General features: G+C 47.8%; 1 protein-coding gene across 6 annotated transcripts in view; it reads left to right on the top strand.

Moving 5' to 3' along the window:
• The window catches only part of PPFIBP2 (PPFIB scaffold protein 2), a 135,234-nt gene that overhangs the window by 9,074 nt on the left and 99,201 nt on the right, over positions 1-26,959 (top strand). For all 6 annotated transcript variants that reach the window (XM_012744180.3, XM_076002212.1, XM_012744181.3 and 3 more), the window contains exon 2: positions 22,229-22,327. In XM_012744180.3, coding sequence (XP_012599634.2) covers positions 22,264-22,327 — 64 coding nt within the window. In that variant the 5' untranslated portion in view covers positions 22,229-22,263. The remainder of the gene's footprint in view (positions 1-22,228; positions 22,328-26,959) is intronic.

The raw sequence follows: 26,959 nt of genomic DNA, 5'->3' as shown, positions 1-26,959 counted from the left end.
GAACCTCCTAACCTTTTAGGAATAGCGGTAGAACGTAATTCTTAAGTACTCTGGAGTCAGTAGGCCGTGACCTCAGTTATTACTTCAGTCACTAAATAGCTTTTGAATTGTGCTCTGTGCTGAGAATGGTGATGATGGGAACACGAGGTAACTAAGTCATGTCCTCTGCCTGAGTGGAACGTAAGGAATGGACCCCTGACTCAAAACAGGCAATAGTAATGGCTCAGAAAGTACAGTGACTAGTCAGAGAAAGAAGAGGCTGGGGTGCCTGCTTGCTGAGGAGGAGGTGGCTTTTGAGGTGTGTCTTGAAGGAAAGACAGCGACTGGAGACACCACTTTATACGGGGGTGAAGGGAATTCCTGGCAGAGGCAACAGCAGTGCACCGAGGAAGGCATGGGCAATGCCAATTAAGGGCACCTGTGGAAAACGGCTGGCAGTTTGGTTTGGCCAGAACCGAGGAGTAAATGAGATTACACAGGGCACCAGGGATTGGAAATGACCGTGTATTAAGTACCCATAGTGCATCAGGCATGGAGCACAGCTTGAGTCTCACAGCAGCCTTTCCGAGCTCGGACGGAGGAGAAAATGGGATCCCGGAAATATGGCCTTCTTCCCAGGGTTCCCTTGCTGTTCAGTGGCTGAAGTAAGATCTATGCCTCATCTACCTGACCCCAGACTCTTGTTCTTTTCACTCTATTTCATCACTACGTTTAGAGTCCAGATTATTCATTTACAGTGAAGAGCTGTTCTCAACATGTGAGGCAGAAAGGTGTTCAGATGACATGTGACAGAACACATTAACCTTTGAGAGGCATTTGGTGGATGTGGCCAGGTTGTCACAAAACACACCTCAGCTCTGATAAGTACACACACACACACACACACACACACACACACACGCATTTAGGAAGTTTATCTCTAAAATAGGGAGTAGGAAGTCACATAGCTTTCATGTTATCATAGAAACGGTTACTCCCAGGCTGCTATAGGCAATTTCTGAATTATTGGCTGAATTCTTTTATTTTCTCACTCGCTCAAGAAAATGGGGCAAAATGAGTCTTCTCTAATTTGTACAAAAAGCTTCTTGACTTTAGCTACTTTATGGCTAGCAACAAGTTATCTACTACCAGCCTCACCTGTTTAGGACCCCAGGGTGTCAGCCTGGTGCTCCGGAGTGGGGTGGGAGGGTGTGTCGGGGGTGAGAGTCGGAGAAACCAGGGCAGTCGCCCAGGTGGGGCTGTGGGGGTGGGGAGGAGGGTGATGCAGCTCAGTGAGTGTTTGCAGAGAGCCTGCCCGTGCAGGGGTGTGGAGTGGGCACAGGGACACCTGCGTGAAAGGAGAGCATTGTTTCCACAGATGGCATGTTCAGGCTCTGGGCAGGTGGGTGTTGGTGGGGGTTGCCTGCTCAAGTCGGGGTTCGTTCTAACGCTGTATCCTGTAGAGGCAGCCAGTCCTCGCTGCAGAGCGGGTCTGCCCACAGCCCAACCCTCTGTCCAGCTCGGCCTTCCTCCTGGAGCTCAGAGCCTGGATCCGACCCTGGCGGCCACACCTTGCTTCTGTCCTCAGGGTGGGCCCAGGGTCCTTCAGGCTTCCTAATGGGAGGCTTTTCCTCAGCCCGGAGAGAAAGGTTGAAAAGACCTGGGTGGGAGGCAGTAATAACCACTGAGAAATATTCCGAGAAGGAAGTTAGGTAGTGTGTGGGCTGGGTGACTCCGGATCTCATGTCAGCAGGAGACTTGGTGTGGGAGGACGCTCTCCCTCCATGTGCTGCCACTTAACAGGGAGCACTTTGAAGGCTGTTAAGGGCTGCTCCAGTGTCACAGATCCAGTACTCAACTGCCATGGTTATTTCTATTTTTAAAAGAGAATTTTAAATAAACCAAGTGACAGTTGAATGAGGAATGGAGTTCAGGAGAAGGATCATATCAGCTACATGAGAAGCGCATCTCACTGCATCAGTTACACATCACGCGTGGAAACATCACAAGGAGCTCCAGAGGGATTGCCTGTCCAGCTGTTGGTGTTCCCTGAGAGTGTGGTGTCCACTAAGAAGAGTTGTGGGGCCTCTCAGACACAGGTACGGCACTGCCATCTTCACTCAGAGCCATCTCTGGGGCTCTCTTGATGCCAGTGCACGGGGCCAGGGACCCCAAGGCTGAAGCCAGCCATGAATGTGGGCAGGACCTGGCCCTTACTCTCCCCACCCCCACAGAGCCCAGCTCAGTTTTAACCTCCCTTTTGGGGCCTCCCAAACCCATCTCCCCTGCGGTGACTTCTGTCAGGAGCCTGCCTCCAGATGGCCCCGGAGCGTCATAAGCTCTGCCTGCTCACTGTCCCTAAGTAGGGCTGCCTGGGGGCTCGGGTGGAATTTCTGAGGAGGTGCCGAGGGGCTGCAGGAGTGGCCGTGTGCTCTACAGGGCATGGGCTGCTTTGGAAGGCCCCGTGGCCCTGGCCTTGCTCCGGTTCTGTCAGGCGCTGCAGGAGAGAGGGAGAAAAGCTGGAGCATGTGTGCTGTGTTTGGGCTGCTGTACCCCCAGGGTCTGCCTGTTTGGGGGGTGGCTCCACGAGACTTGGTGACTTCTCAAAGGGAGTCAACATCATAGGTTTTCTTTCCTGATCCTAATATTTAGGCCCTGATGAAGGGTCTTGGCCAAATCTATCTTCTGGAATAGTGCAGTTAGGGACATGTTATCTGAGTGGGGAGAGGCAGGGTGTTGCCTATTTACTGGGCCAGGCACCAAGCTGGGTGGTTTATTCTGCCTTCTTTCTTAATCCTCTGACCAGCCCTGTGTAAGGCAGGTATCATATCCATTATATAGTAACATGAGAGGTTAATGTGTATTACCCAAGGTAAAAAACTAACCCATGTCATAAATAGTACAGCCAGGATTTAAACCAAAGCCTGTCTGATTTTGCTATGGTCTGCATGTGTATGTTCCCCCAAAATTCATATGTTGAAATCCTAATCCCCAAAGTGATGATATTACAAGTGGGGCCTTTGGGAGGTGATTTGTTCATGAGGGTGGAGCCCTCATGATTGAGAGTGGTACCCTTATAAAAGAGGGGCTATGTATTAGTGGTGCTCTACGTTAGCCCCAGAGAGCTAGCTAGTCCCTTCCACCACACAAGGACACAGCTAGAAGACACCATCTGTAAACCAGGAAACAGGCCCTCACCAGTCACCGAATGTGCTGATGCCTTGATCTTAGGCTTCCCAGTCTCCAGAACCATGAGAAATACATGTCTGTTGTTTATAAGCTACATACCTAGTTTATGGTATGTTTCTTACAGCAACATGGAAGGAGTAAGACAAAGCTTGGACTCCTGCCACTGCATCTTACTCCTCTCCTTCTTCAGGAAAAGGAGCCCCACTCAGTTGGCCAGAGTGGGGCCTCAGAAGACTGGAGACTGGGACCTGTCATCTAAACCACCGCCCCTTCTGTGGCCCTTTTGAGTCACATAGACCACCATACCTTTCACTTCCTCAAGTCTGAAGAACTGTTTGGGTACCTTCTGTGGGAGAATAAAAACCCTGTTTTATTGAAGAGAAGAGGTGAGAAAGATGGGAGACAGGTCCCAGGAGATTTTTAGACAGTCCCACTCACCTGGGGTTCAGCTGACAGACTTCCAGGAGCAGGGCCATGTGAGCCTCCAGGGAAGGGATGCCTAGCACAGTGTTAACTCTCCAGCGGGCTTGTCTTTGGGCTGTAGGAACATGTGTGCAAGTGGGGAATTCCTGGGTCACTTTTTCTTGGGAAAGTCCCTAAACTACTCTCTGGCCTCAGAACTCTTAGTGGGATGAGCTTGAGGGAAGTGATCCAAGTGGCAAGTGTCTTGTGACTGGCGATGTGAGGGGGACTAGCCTGCCCCTTCCTCCCCACGTCATATGCTGGTGCTATTGAATTGGGTTGAAGAGGGCTGAGCCTAGGCCTTTGGGCCCCTTAAATGCATCTTGGCAGCTGGTCAGGCTGCAGGTTTTAGGGTTTCCTCCTTGTAGCATCCTAAAATCTGGTCTTGCTAAATGGTCTTGGTCCCCAAGTGTGGTTCAACTCAGAGCTGACTTACAAAAAATATAGATACAAGAATATTAGGAACTGCCCTTACCTGGATGTTGTTTAATTTCTGAGAATGTAAAGTCAAGTCTCCCTTGGACTGAGGGAAGGGGACACCAGTGGGTCAGAACAGAGACCAATAGCTCTGGAGAGGAGGCTGCCTTCTTCTCACAGGCTGTATGTCCAAGATCAGTTGGGGGTGGGTATGAGTTTACTTTAGCTGCCGTAACAAAGTACCAGACTGAAGGGCTTACACAGAAATTTATTTTCTCATAGTTATGGAGGCCAAAAGTCTAAGATCAGGGTGTTGGCAGGGTTGGTTGGTCTGAGGACTCTTCTTGGCTTGTGGATGGGTCATCTTCTCCCAGTGTCTTCACGTGGTCTTCCCTTGGTAGCTGTCCGTGTCCTAATCTCTTCTAAGGACACCAGTCCTGTTGGATTACAGCCACCTGTATGATCTCATTTTAATGTAATTACCTCTTTAAAGACCCTATTTCCTCATTTGGCCACATTCCAAGGTCCTGGGGGTTAGGAATTCAACACAGGAATTTGGGGATGGTCACAATTCAGCCACAACAGGGTGTTTTCCAAAATCCTCAGTGAACAAGGCTCAATGTCATCATCAGGGATGGAGATTCACTTACTGCTGGTCCTGCCAAGCTTGGGAGTAGGAGAGGGAGGTAGACCCAGCCCAGCCAGTGGAGAAAGCCTGTTGGCCTTATCTGAAGGCCTAGCCCAGAAAAGCTCCAGGCCGAGGGGTTTATTTGTAGTCAGGCTCCCTGGCAGCAGTGGGTTCTGTACAGTGTCTTCGTCTGGCTCCCATGTGGCCCTAGCCATCCAGTGAAGACCGAGCTGCTAATACCCTACAGCCCAGGCCTGCAGGGGAAGCCCCCTCCTCCTGACAGTGCAGGAGCCAGGCTGTTGTTGACAGCACACAGGCCAGTGGCTTTTGTCTCCCACTGGTTTAATTTTCTTTTTAATGCAAAAGGAAAACCATTGCATTGAATCAAAATTAAAGTATTCAACAAATGTTAAAATGAAGGTTCAAAATAGAGAATAAATTTTAATTAATTCAATTCATATTTACCTAGAGCCTGCCAAATTCTGGGGCCTGTTCCCCACCCCAAGTGGGCAGCTAGCGAGGCTTGTAGGAGGTAGTTGGCTGTAGGCTGAAGTTATGCAGAAGGCCCTGAGTATTCTAGATAATGGAGAAGATGTGCCAACTTAGATCTGTTTTTTTCTTGTTGCTTAGCATTCTAAAATGATGAATGAGGAGAAACGCCTGGTATTATCATCTGTTGGGAAAAGTTACATCCTTTTCTCTCGTTGGTCCTTTGGGAATATAATTGTATCCATCAATTAAGTCTCTTGCTCATGCCAGGTCTGAGCATGGCCAAGTTCACTTTATGGTAGGTTTGCCTTCGCCTCTGAATATTGGGCTAGAGAGAGAGGGGCCTCAGGTGTGGAGAAAGTTAGATGGGAGAGGCTGTCACGGATGACCCACAGCCCTTATTGCAGAATGCTAGCCAAGGTCACACACTCCTTCTCCCTTCACTCTCCATGCAGATGCACAATTACCATTTTGTGTCAGCAAACGTTTACTGCACGTCCACCTGTGCCAGGCTCTTTGCTGGGCTGTGAGGATAGAGAGGTGAATGGGACATACTCCTTGCTCTCAAGCAGCTCAATTTAGAAGAGGAGACAGACACATTGAGAAATAATGCAAATGAGTATCACCTTTATAAATAATATAAACAGCTCTGTTGATAAAGGTGGGTACCACGGATGACAGCAGCAGAGAGAGGGCATGTGGCGCCTTCAGGGTCGGGCGTGGTGGCATCAGGAAGGGCTTCCTGGTAGTGGACATTTGGACAAGGCCTTAGCATGGCTGGGATTGGAAAGTATAGATGGAGAAAAGCATCCCAAGTAGAGGAAATAGAGAAAACAGAGACAGGGTATTTCTGTATTGGGGGTTAGGAAGTGGTCCATTGTGGCTGGAACTTGGAACATGGTGAGAAGTGCAGCTGTGGAGGGGGGGGACTGTAATGGAGGACTTTGAGCTTCAAAATATGGCTTCTGCTGAAAGCAGTGGGGAGCTGCGGATGGTTTGGGAGCAGGGGAGCGTGTCATGAGCTCTGTGGAGCGTCCTGCTTGCACTGGGAAAGATGCATTGAAGGGGAGTCAGTTGGAGGTAGAAGCCCAGAGGCAGCAGCTTTTGCAGTCCAGTGGAGAAATGATGACAGTCTCAGCCCCCTGAGGGGTAAGGTGAGAGGTAAGGAGTTTGGTTGGATGTTAGGACTATTCAGGGAGTCTGAATGGCACTGTAGAAAGAGTACCAAATGCACCATCAGGAACTTAGGTTCAAATCTCAGTTCTGCTAGAAGGGAAGGCGAAATCCTGTGCTCCTGCCCCCAAAAGTCCAGATCCTTAGGTGGTGTTTTAGCTTTTTGTTTTAACCCTTTATTATAAAAAGAATTCAAATGTACACAGAAGTAGAAGGAATAGTGTAATGAATCCTCTTACCATCACTCAGCTTCAACAAGAACCTCTTGCTCGTGTTATTTTTTAGGGGGTAGTTTTTGAAGCTCTGTGGAAATATTCATGTTGAGGTTGTATTCGAGGCATTTCTCTGAGTGTGTGATCAGATTGAGGCAGTGAAATGACTTTATGTCCATTTGTTCCTGCCTGGAGGTAAATTGTGTGTTCTTTGTTGTGAGAAGGAAAATGAGGGTAACTTTCTTTGAAGGGTGGTGAGTTCCGGAGCTGAGGAAGCACCTTGCCAGTGGGGGCCTGTGAGGGGGTAGGGCTCTGTCTGCCATGGGGGCAGGTGGGGTGGAGACAGGAGAGAGAATGGAGGTGAGGGCCGTTGGGGGGTGGTTTGTGGGCCAGGCACCCTCATTATCCATTCATTGGAGGGTGCCTGTTGCCCACGGCTTGATTCACACTGACCGACCTGACAAGGCTTGTCTATAAACCAGACCACAGTTTAATTTACTTTGGCAGGCATTGTTCAGTGGCCATGACACAAATGCCTGCCTGTCCAGACCGCCTTCCTGGAATTGCCCTACCTGGGAAAGTGAATTACAGCATCGTCTGCAGGTTGCCAGGGAGCCAAGCTCCCAGACAGGGGGCACCATGTGGATTAGAGGCGCAACACCCCAGACCAGCATGGGACTTCAAGGCCAGTGATGGTCTCCTCCTGGGCAGACTCCTTTCCTCTTCAAGGTGGCTCTAGGGAAAGGAGATGAGGGGCCAAGCTGCCCATGCTCAGTTTCTTCTTTCATTTCCACCAATCAGATACTGAGCCACCCTCCGGGCAGGAAGTTCTAGAAAGAGGAGATACCAGCCAGTGTTCTCCCATTGGATATCCCCATAGCAATGGGAAACAAACTAAAGGAAGGTGTGAGCCCATGTTTCTACAGAGGTTGATTTGGATAGCTAGGAGTGGGTATGCAATTATAGAGGACATAGAACTGGCTGGGTGTTGAGAAATTAGTTCTAATGGACAGACACTGGGGAAAGGGCCTTTAGGTTGAAGGGACAGCATGAAAAAGGCACAATGACATGAGAATGCCCTCCTGCGGCTGGAGTTTCAGACTCTCAGGAGGTGGTCAGGCTGGGTGAGGCAGTGCTGCATAGTGGTTAGGAATGTAACCTTGGGGTCAGACTGCTTGGATTCAAATCTTATCTCTACTTCTTCCTGGATGTGTGATTTGGCCAAGTCACTTAACCTTTCCATGCTTCTGTTAACTTATCTGTAAAGTCTGGATAATAATAGTTATAAATTTTGAGATAGTGAAATTCATATAAGTGCTTAGCTCAGTGCAGAGTAAGTGCTTAGGAAATGGCAGCCATAATTATTACCGTGATGAGCCCAGGCCACTTTGGGGTCAGCTCCATCTCAGGAGTTTGGACTGCAGTGGGAAAGGCCAGGTCCTTCAGTGCTCACGTTCTGAATACCTGAATGTAGCAGTGGGAAGGATGAGATGCGGAAGAGCATCCCTGCAGGGAGAGACCCACAGAGACTGGGGCACTGGAAGGGGAGGGGACCAGAGCTGGGGAAGTGTCACAGGTAAATGCAATCTGTGCAGTTCAAGGAGGAGCCCAGAGAGTGCTTCATCCTAAATGCCGGAGGAGAGTATCAGCACTGATGAGATGCCAAGGAGAGCATCCAGCAGATGCTGGACGATCACTGGTCTAAGTGTTTTACTCTATTAACTCATTTAACCTCTACAGCCACCCTTTGAAATAGGTTCTTCTACTATTCCTGTCTTATAGATGAGGAAACTGAGGCATAGAGGTTAACTGTCTTACCCTATGACATATAGTGAGTGTTGGAATCTGGGCTCTCCCCCAGGCAGTCTCACTCCACCTTGGGGTTTTAACCCCTGCCCAAGGTCCCCCTGGTGGAAATGGGAACAGCAGCAGCTCAGTGGGCGGTGGGCGTCTCCCACAGTGGGCGGCAGAGAGCATGGAGGTGGGAGGTGGGGCTCTGAGGCAGAGGAGAAACGTGCAATAGCGGCTGGGGGTGCACAGTCAAAGGCAGTGTTGTAGAGGAGCAGAGGCTTTCATGTTTGCATGGGTTGAGAGGAAGGAGCTGGAGAGGCCGAGAGAGATGCAGATTGAACTCAGGGGGAATATTTGAGAGACGGATCTCAGCAATGATAGGAGATTAGGGGCCAAAGGGAGGAGGGGCAGCTCTTCCACAAGACAGGGGAGTTGGAAATGGAGAGAAAGAGAATCGAGGGGTTCCGTTTCTCATTAAAGAAAGATGCAGGGTAGTTTGCTGAGAGGGAGTCTGACGGGAAGGTAACATGAGATTAAAGATCTTGGGCACACGAGCATGTGATGGAGTGTTATGTATTATTTTAGCATCCTGGGAACAGAAGGAAGAGGAGACACATGAACTTTGCTCCCCAGGCAGAGAGAGTAAGAGGGTGTGTTGTGACCGGAAGGCAGGGGAGCTGAGGAGCAGGTTCAGTGTGAGCTGGAGGTGGCCAGAGTGAGGCAAAGTTTAGGTGAGGACCCTGCACAGTGAATGCTGACAAGCTGAGCCAGGGATAGAGAGGCCTGTGCCTATCCAGAATAGGGGGATGGGGAGCAGGGAAACAGAGTCAAAGACAAGTGTGGGAAGAGGGAGGTGTAGGTGGGGACCCACATTGCAGATAGAGGGGACAGGCTGCCAAAGCCTGGTTGTACTTGGGGAGGGGGAGTTCAGAGAGGGCCGTGAGCCCTCTGAGGTGGGTCTTTGCATCCTTCCACATGACTGACTGCTGGGAGGAGCCGTCTGCTCCTGGGCAGCCCCCTCAGCAGGTCCCATGGCCTGAAGAGTTCAGGCCAAGTGCTAGGGGTGAGAGGAGGGGAGAGACACTACTCAAGCTGGTCCCGGCTTCATTTGCCACCACTCTTTCCCAGCTCTCTGGCCACAGAGCTACATCTTTGTAAAAAGGGGCTGATAATTGTAATATATCGCTCACAGGACTGCCACGAAGATTAAATGAGATAATGAGGACAGAGTCTTCTCACCAGGGCTGCGGCATCTCTTAGGAGATGGGAAACCTGCTGTGAACTTCAAGGGCGGGCAGTTTTTACAGACAGGTGGACATTGCACTTGCACGAAGTAATTTATCATCATTTTGATGTCTTGTGAGTGGCCGTGTGGCTGAGGGGCAGGCAGCTGCATCAGAGAGCGTGAGAGTTGTTCGTTGCCGGGTCCTGGTCCTTCGCGTCTCAGCCTCAAAGGGTACATTCCCATTTCCATATACTTCTCAGACCCACTCTTCTTGAGCCTCTCAGATGGAAAGGAAAGAACCTTCCATCCCAAGTTCTCTAAGTGGCAGCAGCAGGACCCGCCATGAGGACAGAAGTACTTGCCTTACAGTGGGAGGGCACACTGGTGGGGCTTGGCGATGCCCTGCTCCCTGGACGCTGTCTGGCGCCCCATCTCGCTCCTTCCAAGGCACCGATTCCTGCCTCTCCTCCCGCCCCTCTCCTTGTTGGAGTTCCTGCATTGTCTGACCTCTGACATCTTTCCAACTGTTCATTGGTAGGCCTGGGGTTAAGCCCCATGGCCTTGGTCACTGACATGGCTGTGGCCTCTTCACCACAAAGCCCTTGAGTTGGGTAAAAGAACTCAGCTGGGGGAGGGGGTGTGGGCAGACTATCAAGAGCAGAAAAGGAGGTGAGAAGCAAAGAGAAGCAAGCCTTTGAAAACATTAAGGAGAGACACCGAAGGAGGCTCAACATCAACGTCTCAGTGCTCGTCAGCCAGCTCAGATGTGCCGCGTGGCTGTGAGCCACCAGAGCCTCAGGCTTGCCCATCTCCTGGCCAGACCCCATGCTCCTCCTTGTGGGCTGGGCTCTCATGCCTCACGCTCCTGTCTTTGGGTGGTGTTTCTCTCAAGAAGCTTGCCCTTCTTAGAAGGAGGGAGGATGCTGCTCCTGAGACCGTGGGACAGTGAGGCTGGGAGGGCATCTGGCCTGGTGGCGCCGGTAGGTGAGGGCTCAGTGGCTGGCGCTGTTCTTTGCCTTTTCTGGAGGAGGGCGTTCAGCTTTGTGACTGCGTGCCCTGCTGTTATTACATGTCGCTGGAAAAGCTGTTTGGGATCACGGAGCCTTGTTTAAAGGGCTGTGGTTTGGTGAGTAGGGCTTGAGCTTTTTGGGTAAGGGCTTAAGTGGAAGCATCTGGGCTTGGCTGTGCCAAAGGAGGCTGGTGGTGGAGCAGGGACATGTGATGGGACTTGGGCTGGGTCTCAAATGGAAGGGCCAAAAAGCAAAAGGAATCCTCCCAGCGGGTTCGGTAGAGCTGGGCTCCAGCGCAAATGTTCTTAGGGATCTCTTGGAACTCACCCAACAGGGAGTGGCTGGAAATGCCCAGGGCATACAACTCACTAACCTGGTATAACGGGAAAAAGACGCTAAGCAAGAAATATTGCATTGGTCCCCTGCCACCACCCAGCACCACCAGCCTGCACCTAGGTTTCGGGCCCTTTCCACAATTCTCAGGGATTTCAGCCCCCACCAGCTTCAGCTTAACTGACTGATGCTGTAAAGCTTTAAACAAATGTTTGTTATTAAGAGTTACTGATACCGTGATTAGATAGGGACTGGTTAAGCATGCTTGTTCACCTTCAGTGGCATGCTTTTGTTTTCTCCTCTTCAGCTTTTCTTAGGCTACTTAAGCTCCTATTTATTGACAATAGAAATGAAAGCTCCACCTCTTCACTTTCCCTGGACTCAGATACTCATGGAACGCATTCGCAACTCCGATAGCAGCTTTCTCAGCAGCTTGGTCCCTCTGTCCTGCTTTGACTCCTCTTTGCTGTCTCGCTGTGTCTGGCCCCTCTGGCCTGAGAGAAGTGAACGCCTGTGGCCTGGGAGAATTATAACTGCTGTGGCTGTGAACTCCCATCCGGTCTCAAATTCCTATAATCCCACAGTGTATTTTCACCAGAACTTTAAAAATAGGTAAAGTGAGGCTCAGTGATGCTGAGATACTTGTCAGGGGCACAGCTCACAAAGGTAAGAACTCGGATCCAAGCGCAGGTGTGACTACAGAGCCCACACTCGTGATACTCCACGGGTCCTTAACTTCCTCTCCTATCCCGGTGTCCCTTCGCTGCCTGGCGACAGGGAGCTGGGAAGCGCTGGGAAAGCGCTGGGGAGCCGTGGTTAGGTTTGCGAGGTAGACCCATCCCGGCAGCAGTGTGGAGGGTGAGGGCTGGGGGGGGGGTGGTGAGGCTGGAGGCTTTCGGGTAGAAGCCAGAGAGGTAATTCTGATGGGTGACAGCAGCAGGGCAGGTGAGGATGAGGGGACAGATCTGAGCGGGTGAGGAAGGAGACTTTACTGGACCTGGTGACCAACTAGATGTTGAGAAAAGGTAAGAGTGAGGGATGTCCCCTGGGTTTCTGGCTGGGTGACCATATGACATCACTGAGGTGGGATGGAAGTGTTTGGTGGCTCCCCTGTGTGGGGATATGGAGAGGGAGGAGGGTGTCAGGTGTGGGAGGGGGAGGACATGGAGGGCACCTGCTGCCACCTCCCGCCTCCCCCACTATCTCCTTGGTTTTAGTTTCCCACTATGAAGTGGTTTATCAATAAATCTGTAAACATTTCTCTAGTGCTTACAGAACGGGATCCCGCAGGGACCCAGACACATGGCAGCGTTGCTGGGGAGATGGCTGTGCACAGCGGCTCTCATCCCTTCCCTGCAGGATGAAAGAGGCCATGGGAAGATCCCATTTAGGTGGGCAGGATTGAGCATGGGTTTCCTGGAAGAGTTGGCTTGACGGGAAGATGGGAGCTTAGCAGGGACAGCTGCTAACATGGACGTAAAAGCAGGAAAGCAACAGGTGTAGCCAGTTAACGATTAGGCTCAGTCCAGTAATGATAAGGCATGTGGTTGAGATGGAGCAGGAGTCTGCCCAGGGCTGCGTATACTTGAAGTTAACGTTGCGACCAGGTAGGTTGAGTCACATGATTAAGGGCCATGAATTTTACCCTGTGGCTGGTGATGAGCCCCTGAGACTTCCAAAGCAGAAGGGTGCTCGGCGTAGGGCAGTGTTTGTGTTCCATCACTTTAACTTTGGGCAGTATCAGAACTGCCTGAATGGCTAGGTCAGCTGTGAGGATCAGGCCCTCCTCTACTTACACCAGGCAGGGCCTCTGTGTTGGATTAGCTCTCCGGGTGATTCCGATTTACACCAGAGGTTGGGGACCACTGAGATAGGTGAATCTTTAGAGTGGAGAAGGCTGCTTGGAGGCAGGGCCACCAGTCAGGAGGCTGTTGCAGTCATCTAGGGTGAGGTAATGCAGGGACAGGTGAGGCCGTGGGAGCAGATGAGCTCACCGCTAGCGTGAGTTTGGAGAGAAGACGTGCTCTGGTCTTAGTCAGCAGCATTTGGCACACCTGACTGCACCCTCTGTCCCGAAACCCTTCATTGGCTTCTGGGCCCCACTCTCACTTTTCCTGCCTGTTTGTTCCTCCTCAGTCTCCTTTGTTGGTTCCTGTTCTCCCTGATGGCTGCGTGTTGGGGTGTTCCAGAGAGTCCTTGGGCCTCCTCTATTTTTATCCTCACCACTTCTTAAGTCACTTCATGCAATTGCTTTAAATACCATCTTTATATAGACAACTCCCAAATTGATATCTCCAGCCCAGACTTCTCTCTAAACACCAGACTCCAATTTCCAAATGACAGCTCGGTGTATCTTCCTACGTGTCATAGGCATCTTTTTTTGAGACAGAGTCTTGCTCTGTTCCCTGGGCTAGGGTGCCATGGCGTCAGCCTAGCTCATAGCAACCTCCAACTCCTGGGCTCAAACGATCCTCCTGCCTCAGCCTCCCAAGTAGTTGGGACTACAGGCATGTGCCACCATGCCCGGCTAACTTTGTCTATATATTTTTAGTTGTCCAGCTAATTTCTATTTTTAGTAGAGATGGGGGGGGTCTCACTCTTGCTCAGGCTGGTCTTGAACTCCTGACCTTGAGCAATCCTCCCACATAGTATCTTAAACTGAACATTTCCACAACCAGTCTTCTGACTTCACCCCCAGTCACCCCATACTGTTGCTCCTGCAGGTCTCCCCATTCAGGGACTCCAGGCAAAAACCTGTAGGCACACTTGACTTCTCTCTGTCATGCCTGTGTCCCATCTATCACTAAATCTCACTGGCTTTGCCCTCAGCATGTACCAGGAATTATTAGAATATCTGCTGCCATCACTGTGGTCCCTTGCTACCTTCAACTCTTGCCTGGTTTTCATGTGTTCACCGCTGCGCCCCCTGCAGTCTCTTTTCCAAACAGCAGCCAGAGTAATCCTTTTAAAAGGTAAGTCAGGCCATGTTACCCCTGTGCTCAAAACCCTACAGATGGGTTTCTTCCTTCAGGATAGTGGAAGAATAGAGAGGGTGTGCATCTTCAGGCACGTTGCCTAATCTCTTTCTTCATCTGTGACAGGGGGAGAGTAATTCCTAATTGGTGTGTGGGGATTAAGTGAGGTAATGTTGGATAAACCCGTAGCAAGTAGCTAAGTTACCTACCCAACATGTAGTGCTACAGAGAAGTCAGAGCCACACTGAATGAATACTGGCACACCACACATGTTATCTCTTTTAATCTTTTTGATTGTTTTAATTTTCATTGCTACTGTTAATAGATAGCTACACAGTTTAAAGAATCAAGCAATTGTATGGGATTTGTTAAAATAGTCAACTCCCTGACTACCCACCCCATTGTCCTTCCTCCTATGCAACTACTTAAAATTCTTTTAGTCTTTTTATCTGTACCTCTAAAAAATTGCTTGAAGCAATTGCAGTTAAAGCAATTGCATGAAGTGACTTAAGAAGTGGTGAGGATAAAAATAGAGGAGGCCCCAGGACTCTCTGGAACACTCCAACACGCAGCCATCAGGGAGAACAGGGAGAATTCTGCTACTTTTTTTTCTAGTGACGTACAAGTCCCACTATAGGTGATGGGGATTCTGCTCCCCTTCCAGGCCTGTCCTCTCACCCACAAGCACTTTCCCGTCCCCTTGTCCTGCCAGTGCGGTTTGGTGAGATCAGTGTGTGATGTTTCCTTGTTAGGATGACGGTTACTTTTACCTTTTGGTTTCTGTGGAGTTATTTTGTCATTTGCTTGGTTTTTCTATTTTCTCATTGAATTAAATTCAATTGTGTAAATCTCTTAACTCTTTGCACTCGGATGTCGAGTGTGGATGTCGGGTGGATGATGAGAAAAAAGCATGTGAGTGCAAAGGGGTGAGATGGTCAGGTGCATCCAGTGTTCTGTCAGTTTCATGTTACTGGAGAAATCTCTCCCAGACCTTCCGGACTGGCTGTCCTTGAAGGCTTGCTGCAGAGCTGTCACCCTGGCTTCTCCCTAATGCCTCCCATCACATTCTCTGTGTTCTTGTGCATTTATGTTTTGCAAAATAAATTCCTCTATTATTTTAGTGAGACATTAAATCAGATGTTTAGGTTCAATTTGCTTTATTTACCTGAGGTCTACCTTGTTTACTTTTTGCCCATAGTGATGAGATTCATAACTTGTCTAAAGATCCATAGCCATTGATGCAGCAGAGCCCAGGTTTTAAGTTAAGTCAGTCTGGCTGTAAAATGTATGTTCTTTTTTCTTTGTGCTTTAAAAAGAAAGTTGTTATTGGTCAATATGGGATGTGATTGAGACTCTAGGCACTTCCATCAACTTCCTTCATCTCTGTCTTCCTCCTCTTTATTTTTTGATGCTGCAACTGGCTTCTTGCTCTGCTATACCAAAGAGCTAAGTTTCTTATATCCTTTTAAGAGGCCATCTCTCAAGCTTAGGGATAGCAAAAGGTATTTCTTAAAATAACCATTTAAGAGCAGCTGTAGTTTATGGGAGGCCTGTAAATTGTGGGGAAAAGACTTTGGTTTCTTGTGATGTGGAGATACTTCTTTATTTTCTGTTGGCCATTTGGGGCTGGGAGAGGTAGGAGATGAGTCCCAGTTCTGTGGTGGTGGTGGGGCTCTTGGCTGAGGGCCCCTTTCCAGGCCTTGCCTTCTGCTCAGGGACGCTGGCCCCTGGCTGGAGGCAGCTGCTGAGGAATCAGGTCCCAGCTCTTGCTCGGTTATTTCCAAGGCTCAGGAGATCCTGGTGGAGCAGGGGTAGCAGGGACTCCAAGATCTGTTCCTAATTCCTTCCTCTATTTGATGCTGTGTGAGCCTGCTCCAAACGGCAGTTGCAACCCTGGCCACTTTTATTGTGAGAAAAGCAGTTAAGAAAATGGATTGGAAGGTTGCAATTCAGTGTGAATGGAATAAGTTAAAATTTACATGCCCCAGATTTATCTTAATCCGTAGTTCCTGCCTACTTCTGATTTTCTTTTGCTAAACATGAAAGCAGTTAATATTGTATCTAAATCACTGTTTGCCTCAGAACACACTGGGTGATAGATGGCCTATTGTGGCTCACTTTCTTAAATTTTAGAAGATGTACAGATCTTGCTCACTAATCAACTATTTTTATTTTTATTTTTTTGTTAAAAAGTTAGGGTCTTGCTCTGTCACCAGCTTGGAGTGCAGTGGCATAATCATAGCTCACTGTAACCTTGAATTTAGGGGCTCAAGTGATCCTCCCACCTCAGCCTCCCAAGTAGCTGGGACTACAGGCACATGCCACCATGTCCGTCTAATTTTTTCTATTTTTAGTAGAGATGGGGTCTCACTCTTGCACAGGCTGGTCTTGAACTCCTGGCCTCAAATGATTCTCCTGCCTTTGCCTCCCAAAGTGCTGGGATTACAGGCATGAGCCACGGTGCCTGGCTCCTAATCAACGTTGAGGTGCCAAACTGGCCTTTGTGTGGTGCGGTTCATGTGGCTATAGCATTTGTCATCATACATTGTAATTCTAAAACACAGCTGTTCCTTCCTCATTGGCTGTTTTCACAGCTAGGGAGGGGGCATTTCCCCTGTCTGGTAGCAAAAAGAAGGACAGAGTCCTCAGTTAGCAGCAGCCCCAGGCTCAGACGCTGTTACAGATGGGAAGACGGCAGCATTTGCAGAGGCCGGTGAGTGAAGGATGAATAATGAAAGGACCACACATTTTTTTTTCTTAAACAACATGCCCTGCCTTTGTGGCCAGGGGGGAGCCAATTTCTTGATATCAGAAGCTTGTATGCTTCAGGGTCAAATGCAGAGCTATGTTAAGTGTCCAGAGAGAAGGAAAAGTGTTTTGTCCAGTATAACCACTGCCACTGCCTTGAGCATGTTAAGAGCACTGTCCTGCTCTGTGCTTCCTCCCTCCTTTCCTGGGCAGGTTGGGTGCTCCCCGTTAGAGTCCCCAAGGTACACTGTTTGCTCCTGTCGTCCACGCTGGGTGGGGTCCTTGGGTGGCTGCAGTAGCTTCCCTGTCATTGGCAGGGAAAGTGATTTAAGTTCTGCTTCCCACCATCTGCTTAGATATCACCCTGATTTTCACTTGTCCTTTTGGATTGTGACCTGGACTCTGGCCCTCTTTCCTAGCCTCTTTGGATTATTGCCTCTTCCTGATGCTTTCTGGCTTTTGCACCTTAATTCTCTCCAGGAGGCCTCCTGACACGTTGCTTTTGGAGCTCCGCACACTTCAGCCCTAGGTCCCTGATGAAATCAGGCTCCTGAGGGAGATATTGTGTCCCTGTGGCAGGAACAGACATGGAAGACACTGAATACACTGCGTGTGTCAGGTGGCACGTTTGCCTCTGAGACCCGTGATGCCGTGATATATAGTAGAACCCCTTTATCTGCAGCTTTGCTTGCCTCAGTTCCAGTTACTCGAGGTACAGAATAAGATATTTTGAAAGATATAGATCACATTCACATGCTTTTATTACAGTATATTTTTATAACTGTTCTATTATTAGTTAATCTTTTTATGCCTAATTTGTAAATGAAACTTCATCATAGTTGTGTATAGGAAAAAACATAGTCCCGTATATACAGGCTTGGTACTATGAGTTTCAGGTATCCACTGGGGGTCTTGGAATGTATTCCCCAAGGATAAGGGGGAACTTCTGTAATATAATAAATATATATTTGGTCTCTTTCTGAGTTTCTAGCACAGAGCTCCTAAAACCCTTGGGTGGGGGTGAGAGGAGCCACTTTTGTTATTCATAATAAGCTCCTTTCAACTTTACCTGAGTTTATGCTAATGAGGTGGGTTCTGGAGGATGTGCTGGTTGCCAGAGGAACCAACCATGCTATTAGAGGGTTAGAACTTCCGGCCCCTCTCCCGACCTTCTGCCCTACCTCTGGGGGAGGGAGGGAGCCGGCCTGAAGATTGAGTTCAATCACTAAGGATTGAATGACCAATGATTTAATCAACCATGCCTATGTAATGGGGCCTCCATAAGAAACCTTCAGTGAAGGAGTCTGGAGAACTTCCTGAGCACACGGAAATGCTGGGAGGGTGGTGCCCCTGGAGAGAGCATGAAAGTGCCACGCACCCCTTCCACCCAGTAACTCACCCCGGGCCTCTTCCATCTGGCTGTTTCTGAGTTGTCAGAATCCCCGCATTGGCTACCAGGATTCTTATGAAAGTGCATGGTATGATGGTGGAATTAAAGGGTGTTGTGGTCTTGTGTGCATAATGTGGAACTCTCTGTAATGTTTCCTTTGTCCTGTATCTGAACTGTCAGTAAGAGGAGGAGGAGACTAAGCAGGGCAAGGAGTCACGGCCTCTGATGCAAGCCATGTGTTGTGAATAGGATACACCTTTGACTCATGTTTCATCTCAGACCAGCTCCCACGGGTCCACCCAGCTTGCTGTTTGCCAAGTACAAACTCATCACTGGGCAGAGGGCCCATGGGTCTTCTTTCATGGTCCTTCTGTTGCAGGGGGCCATAGTTTGTGGTCCTTTGGGCTTGGCGCCCCCTAACTGCCCTCCCACCTTTTCACTCAGGGACTAGGGCCCCAAATGGGGCCAATCACAGCTCATCAGTGGGCCCAGTATGCTGACATATGAAATCTTTCTTTTAACCACTTCGGTACCAGTGTCAACTATAGTCGATAGCCACAGATGAACACACACAGCGACTTTAGCTGACAGCGACAGCCATGATGTGACTTTTCTAATTTTTCATTTATCAAAATAAAATTGTGAACATTTAAAAATAATGTAATGAAAACATATACGTATATGTTACCTATTCTGATTTACATGACAAGTAAAGCTGCCTGTAAAGTAAAACAAAGTAAAACAAGCTTTCAGTGCTTTAAAGCTTTCCTCATCACACCAGAGCAAAACGGATTCGTCGTCAGTGCACAGCACAGACTATCGAGCGGACTGTGAGTGCCGGCTGTGGGCAAGGTTTCGCACCGGTGAGTGCGGTCCTGAAGTGGTTAAAAATCACTGTTAATGTTTACATCTGAGGCTACTTGGTTTGTTATGCACTGGTATCCAGCCCCCTGGAGTAGTGGGTGTGATTCTCAAGCTCCTCTCGTTAATTGCCCTTGTCTTGCTTTTGTGAATTCTGTGAAGGTTTTGACTCATCTTGAGCAGCTGGATGTTCCTGTATGATCTCGTCAACCATTTCGGTCTTTGCCAACTACATCCTGCCCTTACACGCTCTATTGCCTTTTGTGCACCACCCCCTCTGCCTGGAATAGCATTCTCCTTATCCTCTGGGAAAGCTCCTACTCATCCTTCAAGACCCAGGGAAACTGTACACCTACCTCTCTCAGCACACCTCATACTATGTCATAATTATTTGTTCACACATCTGTCTTTTCACACTAGACCATGTGGTCTATGGGGGCAGAGACTGGGCCTGATTTATTAATGTCCACCCTTCCCCCACCCTGCATACCCAGCACAATGCTGGCTGCATGGATCCATCTATTTATTTACAAGCATTTATTCATAAACTTCCTTGTGCCAGGCACTCTGCTAGGGACTGGGAACTGGGCGTTAACAAGGCAGACAGGGTCTTCTGCCTCCATGGAGAAAGGTGGTCAGATAGTAAGGAAACAAAAACACGGACCAAGATACATTGGAATTGCTGTGCTTGGAAGGGGCTGCTTTGGATTGAGGGTGTGGGGTGTGGGGAAGGCCTCTCTGAGAAGATGCTTTGGAGCTGAGACCTGAAGGATGAGAAAAAATCAGCTGTACAGAGAGCCAGGGGGTGAGCTCGGGGCAGCGGGATGGCAGGTGTAAACCTGCAGAGGAGGAAAAGGTCTTGGAGTGTTTGGGGAGCAGAGAGGAGACCAAGGCTGCTAAAGCATGAGGGGCCACAGGGAAGGAGAGGTGCAGTTTCCCTGATCCTGCAGCACCCCTTCTGTAGGCCACAGTAGGGAGTTTGGAATTTTACCCCAAGAGCAGTGGGAAGTTTTTGGAGGGAAGTATTTCAAACTTTGAATATCCCTTATGCTGAACAGGTGAGAATCTGCTGATCTTTGCTACCCTCCTTTATCCTGCTTCCTCTTCTTTTATTCTGATCCAAGCCGGCTTTCCTTGAGACCCCAAGATTTCCACACCATGTTTGCTCTGTGGCTGTCTGCACTGCTGTTCTTAGCTTAGAGCAGCTTTGTTCCTTGTTGTAGCATTTTTCTGGTTCCTACCACTGCTTTGAGGTGCCAGTGAGGTTCCCCGAACCCTCCGTAAGTGCCCCTCCTCATTCCATCCAAGCTGACTGTGCAGTGGTTCTCGGCCTCAAGGCTGAGTGTCTGCTTTGCCTTTGCACCTGCAAATCACTACCTTCTCCCCCCTCCACATGCATAGTTGTTTGTCATTATTGTCTTCAAATGAACCAGCCTCTTGAGATTATCTGGGATCCCCCTCCCTGGAGACAGAGGGTCTCACTTTGTCACCTAGGCTGGAGTGCAGTGGCATGATCATAGCTCACTGCAGCCTCAAACTCCTGGGCTCAAGTGATCCTCCTGAGTAGCTGGGACTACAGGTGCACACCACTACACTCAGCTGATTTTTAAAAAATGATTATTACTTTTTATAGAGACAGGGTCTGGCTATGTTGTCAGGCTGGTCTTGAACTCCTGGCCTCAAGAGAGCCTCTTACCTTAGCCTTCCATCTAGCCCTCTTTTTGTTTAATGTCTCATCTGAGCTGTTCTGTCAAAAATAATGTGCTGAGATTATCTCTCACTTAACAAAACCAGAAAGCAAAAATGGCTAACATATATTGAACACTTTCTAGGGCAAGGGAATGCACTTAGTGCTTTCTATGAAATTTTAATTACCCTTTAATCATGACATCAATCCTATGACTTAGATGCTGTTATTCCCATTTTACAGATGAGGACACTCAAGCTCAGAGATCACACAGTACATGGCAGAGCTGGGCCTTAACTTGGGCTATCTGACTCTAGAGCCTGTGGATTTAACTGCTTACTGCCAGTCCAGTCCAGTGTGATTCTTTGTGGTCCTGAGATCCTTATCCACACCGTCTCCAAAGCCACTCCTATGTGGTGCCTATTTTCCTCTCTCCACTCCAAAGGTCCCACTTCACAAGGAAAATGAGCAGAGACCCTCAGAACCATCTGTTTCCTGGCCTGTGCCGTGCTCTGGTGTGGGAGCCATGCTCTCGTTCCCCAGCACTTCTGCCCTTTAGGCACACGCGTAGGTTGTGCTGAATGAGCAAACAACTCCTGCTCCAGTTTACAGACGTGAGCTAAGTCTCTTCTTAGGATTACAAGTGTTCTTGTAGGTCCCTCCCTGCTACCCAGGGAGGGGGTGGGAAGCAAGAAAAATGAGAAGAGGCTGCAGGAAGAGAGTTTAAGCTAAAGACTTTGCTAGGTGGCAGAGTTGTCCAGAGATGGAAGCAGTTGCCCAGGGGTTGGGGGTGGAGTAGGGAGTCTGCAGTTCCCTTTGGCTGTAGACAGGCCCCTTAGACTGGAGATTCAGCTTTAGGGAAGTGGCTAGACCAGGCGTCCTCAAACTATGGCCCGAATGCCACATGCCGCCCGCCTAGGACATTTATCTGGCCCACCTGGTGTTTTTGCCACAGCTGCCTGTACTGCTTAGCAGCCAGCTCATCCTGGGCCCACGGTCTAAGGGACAATGAAATGGCCCCCTGTTTAAAAAGTTTGAGGACCCCTGGGCTATGTATCCTTGAAGATGTTCTTCATCCCTGAGAGGATGGGATTCCGAACCTTGAATGGTGCTGGGTAGAGTGCAGCTAAGAGGGTCAGTTACGGTGCTCCTGGGCCAGTGCTCTTTCCACATCATTATGCCTGAGAGGACCTTCCTAGGCGGGGCACATGGGCCCTTTTGGAGGAATGGAAGTGGCAGGTGAGGCCTCTCGGCCTGGATCACACTCGCCCAAGGAAAGCACTGCAGGTGTGGGACAAATGCAGACACAACAGTAAAATGTCTGCTGTGACCAACCCAGTGCCACGTATGGTCTGACAGCGTCCCCGCCAGGGACTGTCGTGGAGAGGTGTGACAGTTGCTATCTTGCTGCTACAGGTGACTCTGGAGAGCCCTGGTAGCTTTTCTTTACAGAAGTGAGCGGGATCATGTACTACAGATCCGTGGGAAAAGAGCACTCATGCCAGGAGGGAGAGGCCACAAACACGCAGAAACACCCGGGGGCTCCTAGGATTCTTATGAAAGTGCTTTGTGTGATGACGGAATTAAAGGGTTTTGTAGTCTTGTGTGCCTAATGTGGGACTCTCTAATTTCCTTTGTGTTCTGAATTTGAATTTTCAGTAAGAGCAGGAGGAGACTGAGCAGGCCACGGAGCCATGGCTTCTGATGCTAGCCACGCGCTGGAAGCTGCCCTGGAGCAGATGGACGGGATCATTGCAGGTATGCCCCGGGAATCCCCACAACGGATGCTGCTTCCTCCACGCTTCAGAAACTGCTTTCTCTCGTTTTACTTTTTATTATTTTTTCTTTTTTGCATGGAGAGAAGCCTCTTGTTATATGTATTTTTAAATAATGCTACGTGCATGTCATCTCTTTTTTAAAGTTCAAACTTGTAGAACTCTCTGATGTCTGCTGTGATACTTTAGGTCTCTGGAGATAGCGTGGATGGATGTACCATATGCGTGGACATAACCCTGTCTCAGTTTGGATCCTGGCTGCAAGGCAGCTTGGGTGCAATGAGATTGGTTCTATTGCAAAATTTTCAGAGCACATTATAACTTATTACAGTTGAGCTGAAACTCAAAATGTAGCAGACTTTGCCATCTAATATAGGTGTCAGCTCACTTCCCTAGTTGGTCTGAGTGTTTCAGAGATGGAAGGTAGTTTTGTATTGATTCACCTAATGATTAGAATGTTCCTAATGTCATATTGTTTTTATCCATCTTGATTGTTTGGTTTTAATGTTCCCATTAGCCAGCAGGGGACTCTCTTGAAAAGATTCAGCAAAACTATAGTTAATTGCAAAGAACTGCCAATGGGCTATTCTGGCTGATTAATTTGCTGGGAGTTCCCAGAAACCTATATGTTGTCGAAACTCTTTCCAAAAGGTCCCAGGTCATCTTTCTTCTGTCCTGACCTGATATAGTTCGGTGGCCTTATCTGTGGACTGGGTGTGCTTCTTTGAGACTTTTCTCCTTATTGTGTGAGCTGAGGCTGGAGGGGATGGGGAAGGCAGGTATTGGGCTGAGTATGGCTGAACCCCAGAAGTACACAGGGCACCTAACTCTGCCCTTTTCAGGCATTTGCTTTTCCTTCCAATTGCAGATATACTCCGATTCACAGAGAGTTCTGGGTGCTTGAGCCTGGGGTAGAAAAGGTTGTCTATGTCTCCTAGCATCTTCAGGTTATTGGTGGTACTGTAACATGTTCTAGCTATCATCTGTCAGGTTCCTAATTTCTCAGTGAGCAGAAAGCTCTTGAGAAGCCATGACTAATGTCCCGCTTTTCAGAGGCTTTATAGATTGGGATGTCCTATTCTAAGTAGGGTCTCTGATGCCTTCATGAGAAGGAACAGTCAAGAGAGTGGATTTCCTAGCAGTCCTTTTAAAGAGCCTGATCTGGAAGCTCCCGGGGGCTCACATGCATTGAGATAAGAGCTATAGAATCACACTCTCAGAATGGCCAAGGTGATCAGCACTTTAGAGCCACCAGCCAGAGCCAGGAGGAGAGTCTGGTCAAGCCCCTGGTTGAACTCTTGGGAGGGATGAATGAAAATACTATCTTTTCTCTGTCATATTGCCTTTGCTCCTTTGCAAAAGATCAGTTAATTTATTTGGGTCTGTTTCTTTCTTTGTTTCTTTTCCCTTTTTTTGTTTTTTGTTTTTGAGTCAGGGTCTTGCTCTGTCACCTGGGCTAGACTGCAGTGACATAGCTCACTGCAACCTCAAACTCCTGGGCTCAAGCGATCCTCCTGTCTCAGGCTCCTAAGTAGCTAGAACTACAGACTCATGCCATCATGCTTAGCTAATTTTTCTATTTTCTTGTAGAGATGGGGGTCTTGCTCTTGCTCAGGCTGGTCTTGAACTCCTGGCCTCAAGCAATCCTGCCTTAGCCTCCCACAGTGCTAGGATTACAGGCATGAGCCATTGTGCACGTCTGGCCTATGTGGGTCTATTTCTGAGCTCTTAATTTCGTTCCGTTGATCTATTTGTCTATTCTTTTGCCAGTATCACACTGTGTTGATTGCTGTATCTTTACAGCAAGTCTTGAAGTTGGGTAGTGTCAGTCATCCAACTTTGTTCTTCAACATTGTGTTAGCTAGCTTGGGTCTTTTGCCTCTCCATATAAACTTCAGAATTGGTTTGTCAATATTCACAAAATAACTTGCTGGGATTTTGATTGGAATTGTAATTGAATCTGTAGATCATATTGGGAAGAACTGATATCTTGACAATATTGAATCTTTGAGGAATGAATGAGACAGCTTCTGAAAAAGCAGCCTTGTATGGGCTCAGTGCCTCTTCCTGCCTCCTAATTTCTCTCAACAGGAATTTCTAAATGATAGAGCCTCTGACAAAATTCCTTCTGCCTCTGAAAGAAGATGATTATGTGGCTGATCCTCAAGGCCTTGCTTTGGCCCAGGCTCTGCAGTTGAGAATCTGGGATGGGTGTAGAGGGAAGGACCTTAAATGTGGTTGTGTGGACCCAGGAGACCTATTTTCCTAACCTTTAAGCACAAAGTGTCCCTCCTTACATTTCCGTAGTCCTCTATCCTTTAGGGTTTACATCTAGAAGGGCTCCCAGGGCTACTGTCTGGAACAGGTGTGAGAGTTTTATAGAGAGAAAGTCTAAGACATTCTTTGTAGATTGATCTTCTGCAGATTGGTAGGGAGGAATACCTGTAGCCATACTACTTGGTTCAAATCCTAGCTCAACAAGTTACTTGCATGATTTGTGTCTCAATTTCTTCATATTTACAATGGAAATAATAATAGTACCCACCTTAGAGAGTTGCCTATGTTAACATATGTAAGGTGCTTAGAACAGTGCCTGGTGTGTAGTAAGCCCTATAAAATGTTAGCTCTTGATAAATTGAGGGATAAAAAAGTCTTTTATCATGTTGCGTCTTTTCTAGGAACACAGTGGAGTTCTCATTTATGGAAGCCCTTATTTCACCCATTTGAGTTTTGTGGTTTTCATTGTGTAAGGCTTGTACATTTATTGCTAGACTTGCCCAGGGTCTGCCAGATTGGCACATAGTCTTCTGATTGGTCTCTGCTTCTGTTCTTGCCCCCTTATAGATGGTTTTCCATAGAACCACAGAGTAAACCTTAAAATTCAAATTAAATCACATCACTCCTCTCTCCAAAACTTTTCAGTGGCTTCCCATCGCAGGATAAAATCTAAAGTCCTCACCATGGCCAGCAGTGTCATGACGTGATTTGGCCTTTGCTGAATCTCTTTCATGTTCCTCCTGGCTGTGTCACTTTAGCCATGTCTGCTTGCTGTTCCTTCTCCTGGAGTGTTCTCCTGTAGATCCAGATTTATGCTGAAATGTCACCATGTCAGAAGGTGTTCCTTGACCTTATCTAGCATAGCATCCCCCCATCACTCTCTGTCCTCATATCCTGTTTATACTTTTTTGTAACACTTATCACCAGCAGACCTGTTATGTCCAGTATTTATCTCTTTGCTTATCGTCTGCCTCTTGTACTAGAATGTAAATTCCATGAGGACAGAGGCTCTGCCCAGATACCTCCAGTGCCTTGACTGGTCTGTGGCACATGATAAATGTTTAATAAATATTTGTCACATGTATATTCTGTTTACTTTTGTGAACAGGATCTCCTTTTCATTGGTTAGGAGGCAGTTATTAGTTTCTGTATATATCCTATATATGGCTGCACTTCATTTATTATTTTCTCTATTTGTGCCTTGTTTGGCTGATTTGTTTGGAATGGCAAATCACTAAATTTTTTTTTTGAAGGCTCAGTAGTTGGCATGTCCTGTGAACCATCTCTTAAGTAGTAATTGGCTTACACAGACATTTGGCAGGAGCTGTTGGACAGATAATTCAGCATTGAAGTTATTAGTGATTGTCCAGAGGACATGTATCCTATGCTATTCCTTATGAAAAGAATGATAATTATTGAATGCCTTTTTGTTCAGGACACTTTTTCTCAGGATTATTAATACCATCCCTATTTTCAAGATGGCTGAGCCAAACCGGGCCGAAGAAGTTAGGAACTTTTGTGGTTATTAATGAGGACTACAGAGTTAGTCAGTAGGGGGTTGAATCCCAGCTCAGCCACTTACTGAGCTTTCTGTGGGATCTTTGGACAAATTGTTTAATTCTTCAGAGCCTCAATTTCCTCATAGATAAAAAAATTGTAATGATGTTACCTATCTCATATTACTGTGCAGATTGAATTAATGCAGATAAGGTATTTCGTGTAGTGCTTGGCACTTAGTAAGTGCTCAATTGGTGTAATTTATTTGTTTTATTGATTTTGGTATTATTAATAATATTATTAATTATTATATATTAATATATAATTTTAGTTTTATTGATTTTGGTATTATTAATAATATTAATTATTATATATTAATATATAATTTTAGTATTATTAATAATATTACTATTTTTACCACCTGAGGTCATTGCACTGGTAAACGGCTGATCTGAGATTTGAGTCCAGGGCCATCTGAGTCTTTTCTAAGCTTCTTTCATTCCTGGGTTGGTTTTACGGTGCTGTGTCAGGCAGTCTATAGGAGAAAAGAATTAACTGAGAAGAGGATATGGTTCTGCTCTTGTTCACAGTCCCTTGGCCAGAGTGGCTTTGTTCTCGTCTCTTATACATTGTTCCTTCCAAGCAAGGGTTCCTTTGCTTAAAGTGTGGCACAACTGATAGAAAGTTTGAAAACCATACTACCACATCATAATACCACAAATCCTGCAGAAATGACATTTTTTGTGTGAACATTTAAATCTTCCTCCACAGTCTTATTAATTTGAGATTGAATGATGTCAAGTAGTGCCACCACTGCTACCAAAAGACAACTGGTTTTGGA

The sequence above is a fragment of the Microcebus murinus genome, chromosome 4 (genome assembly GCF_040939455.1).
Source record: "Microcebus murinus isolate Inina chromosome 4, M.murinus_Inina_mat1.0, whole genome shotgun sequence".
Classification (NCBI taxonomy): Eukaryota; Metazoa; Chordata; class Mammalia; order Primates; family Cheirogaleidae; genus Microcebus; species Microcebus murinus.
The sequence above is the reverse complement of the archived record's forward strand: the minus strand, read 5'-3'. Positions and strand labels throughout refer to the sequence as shown.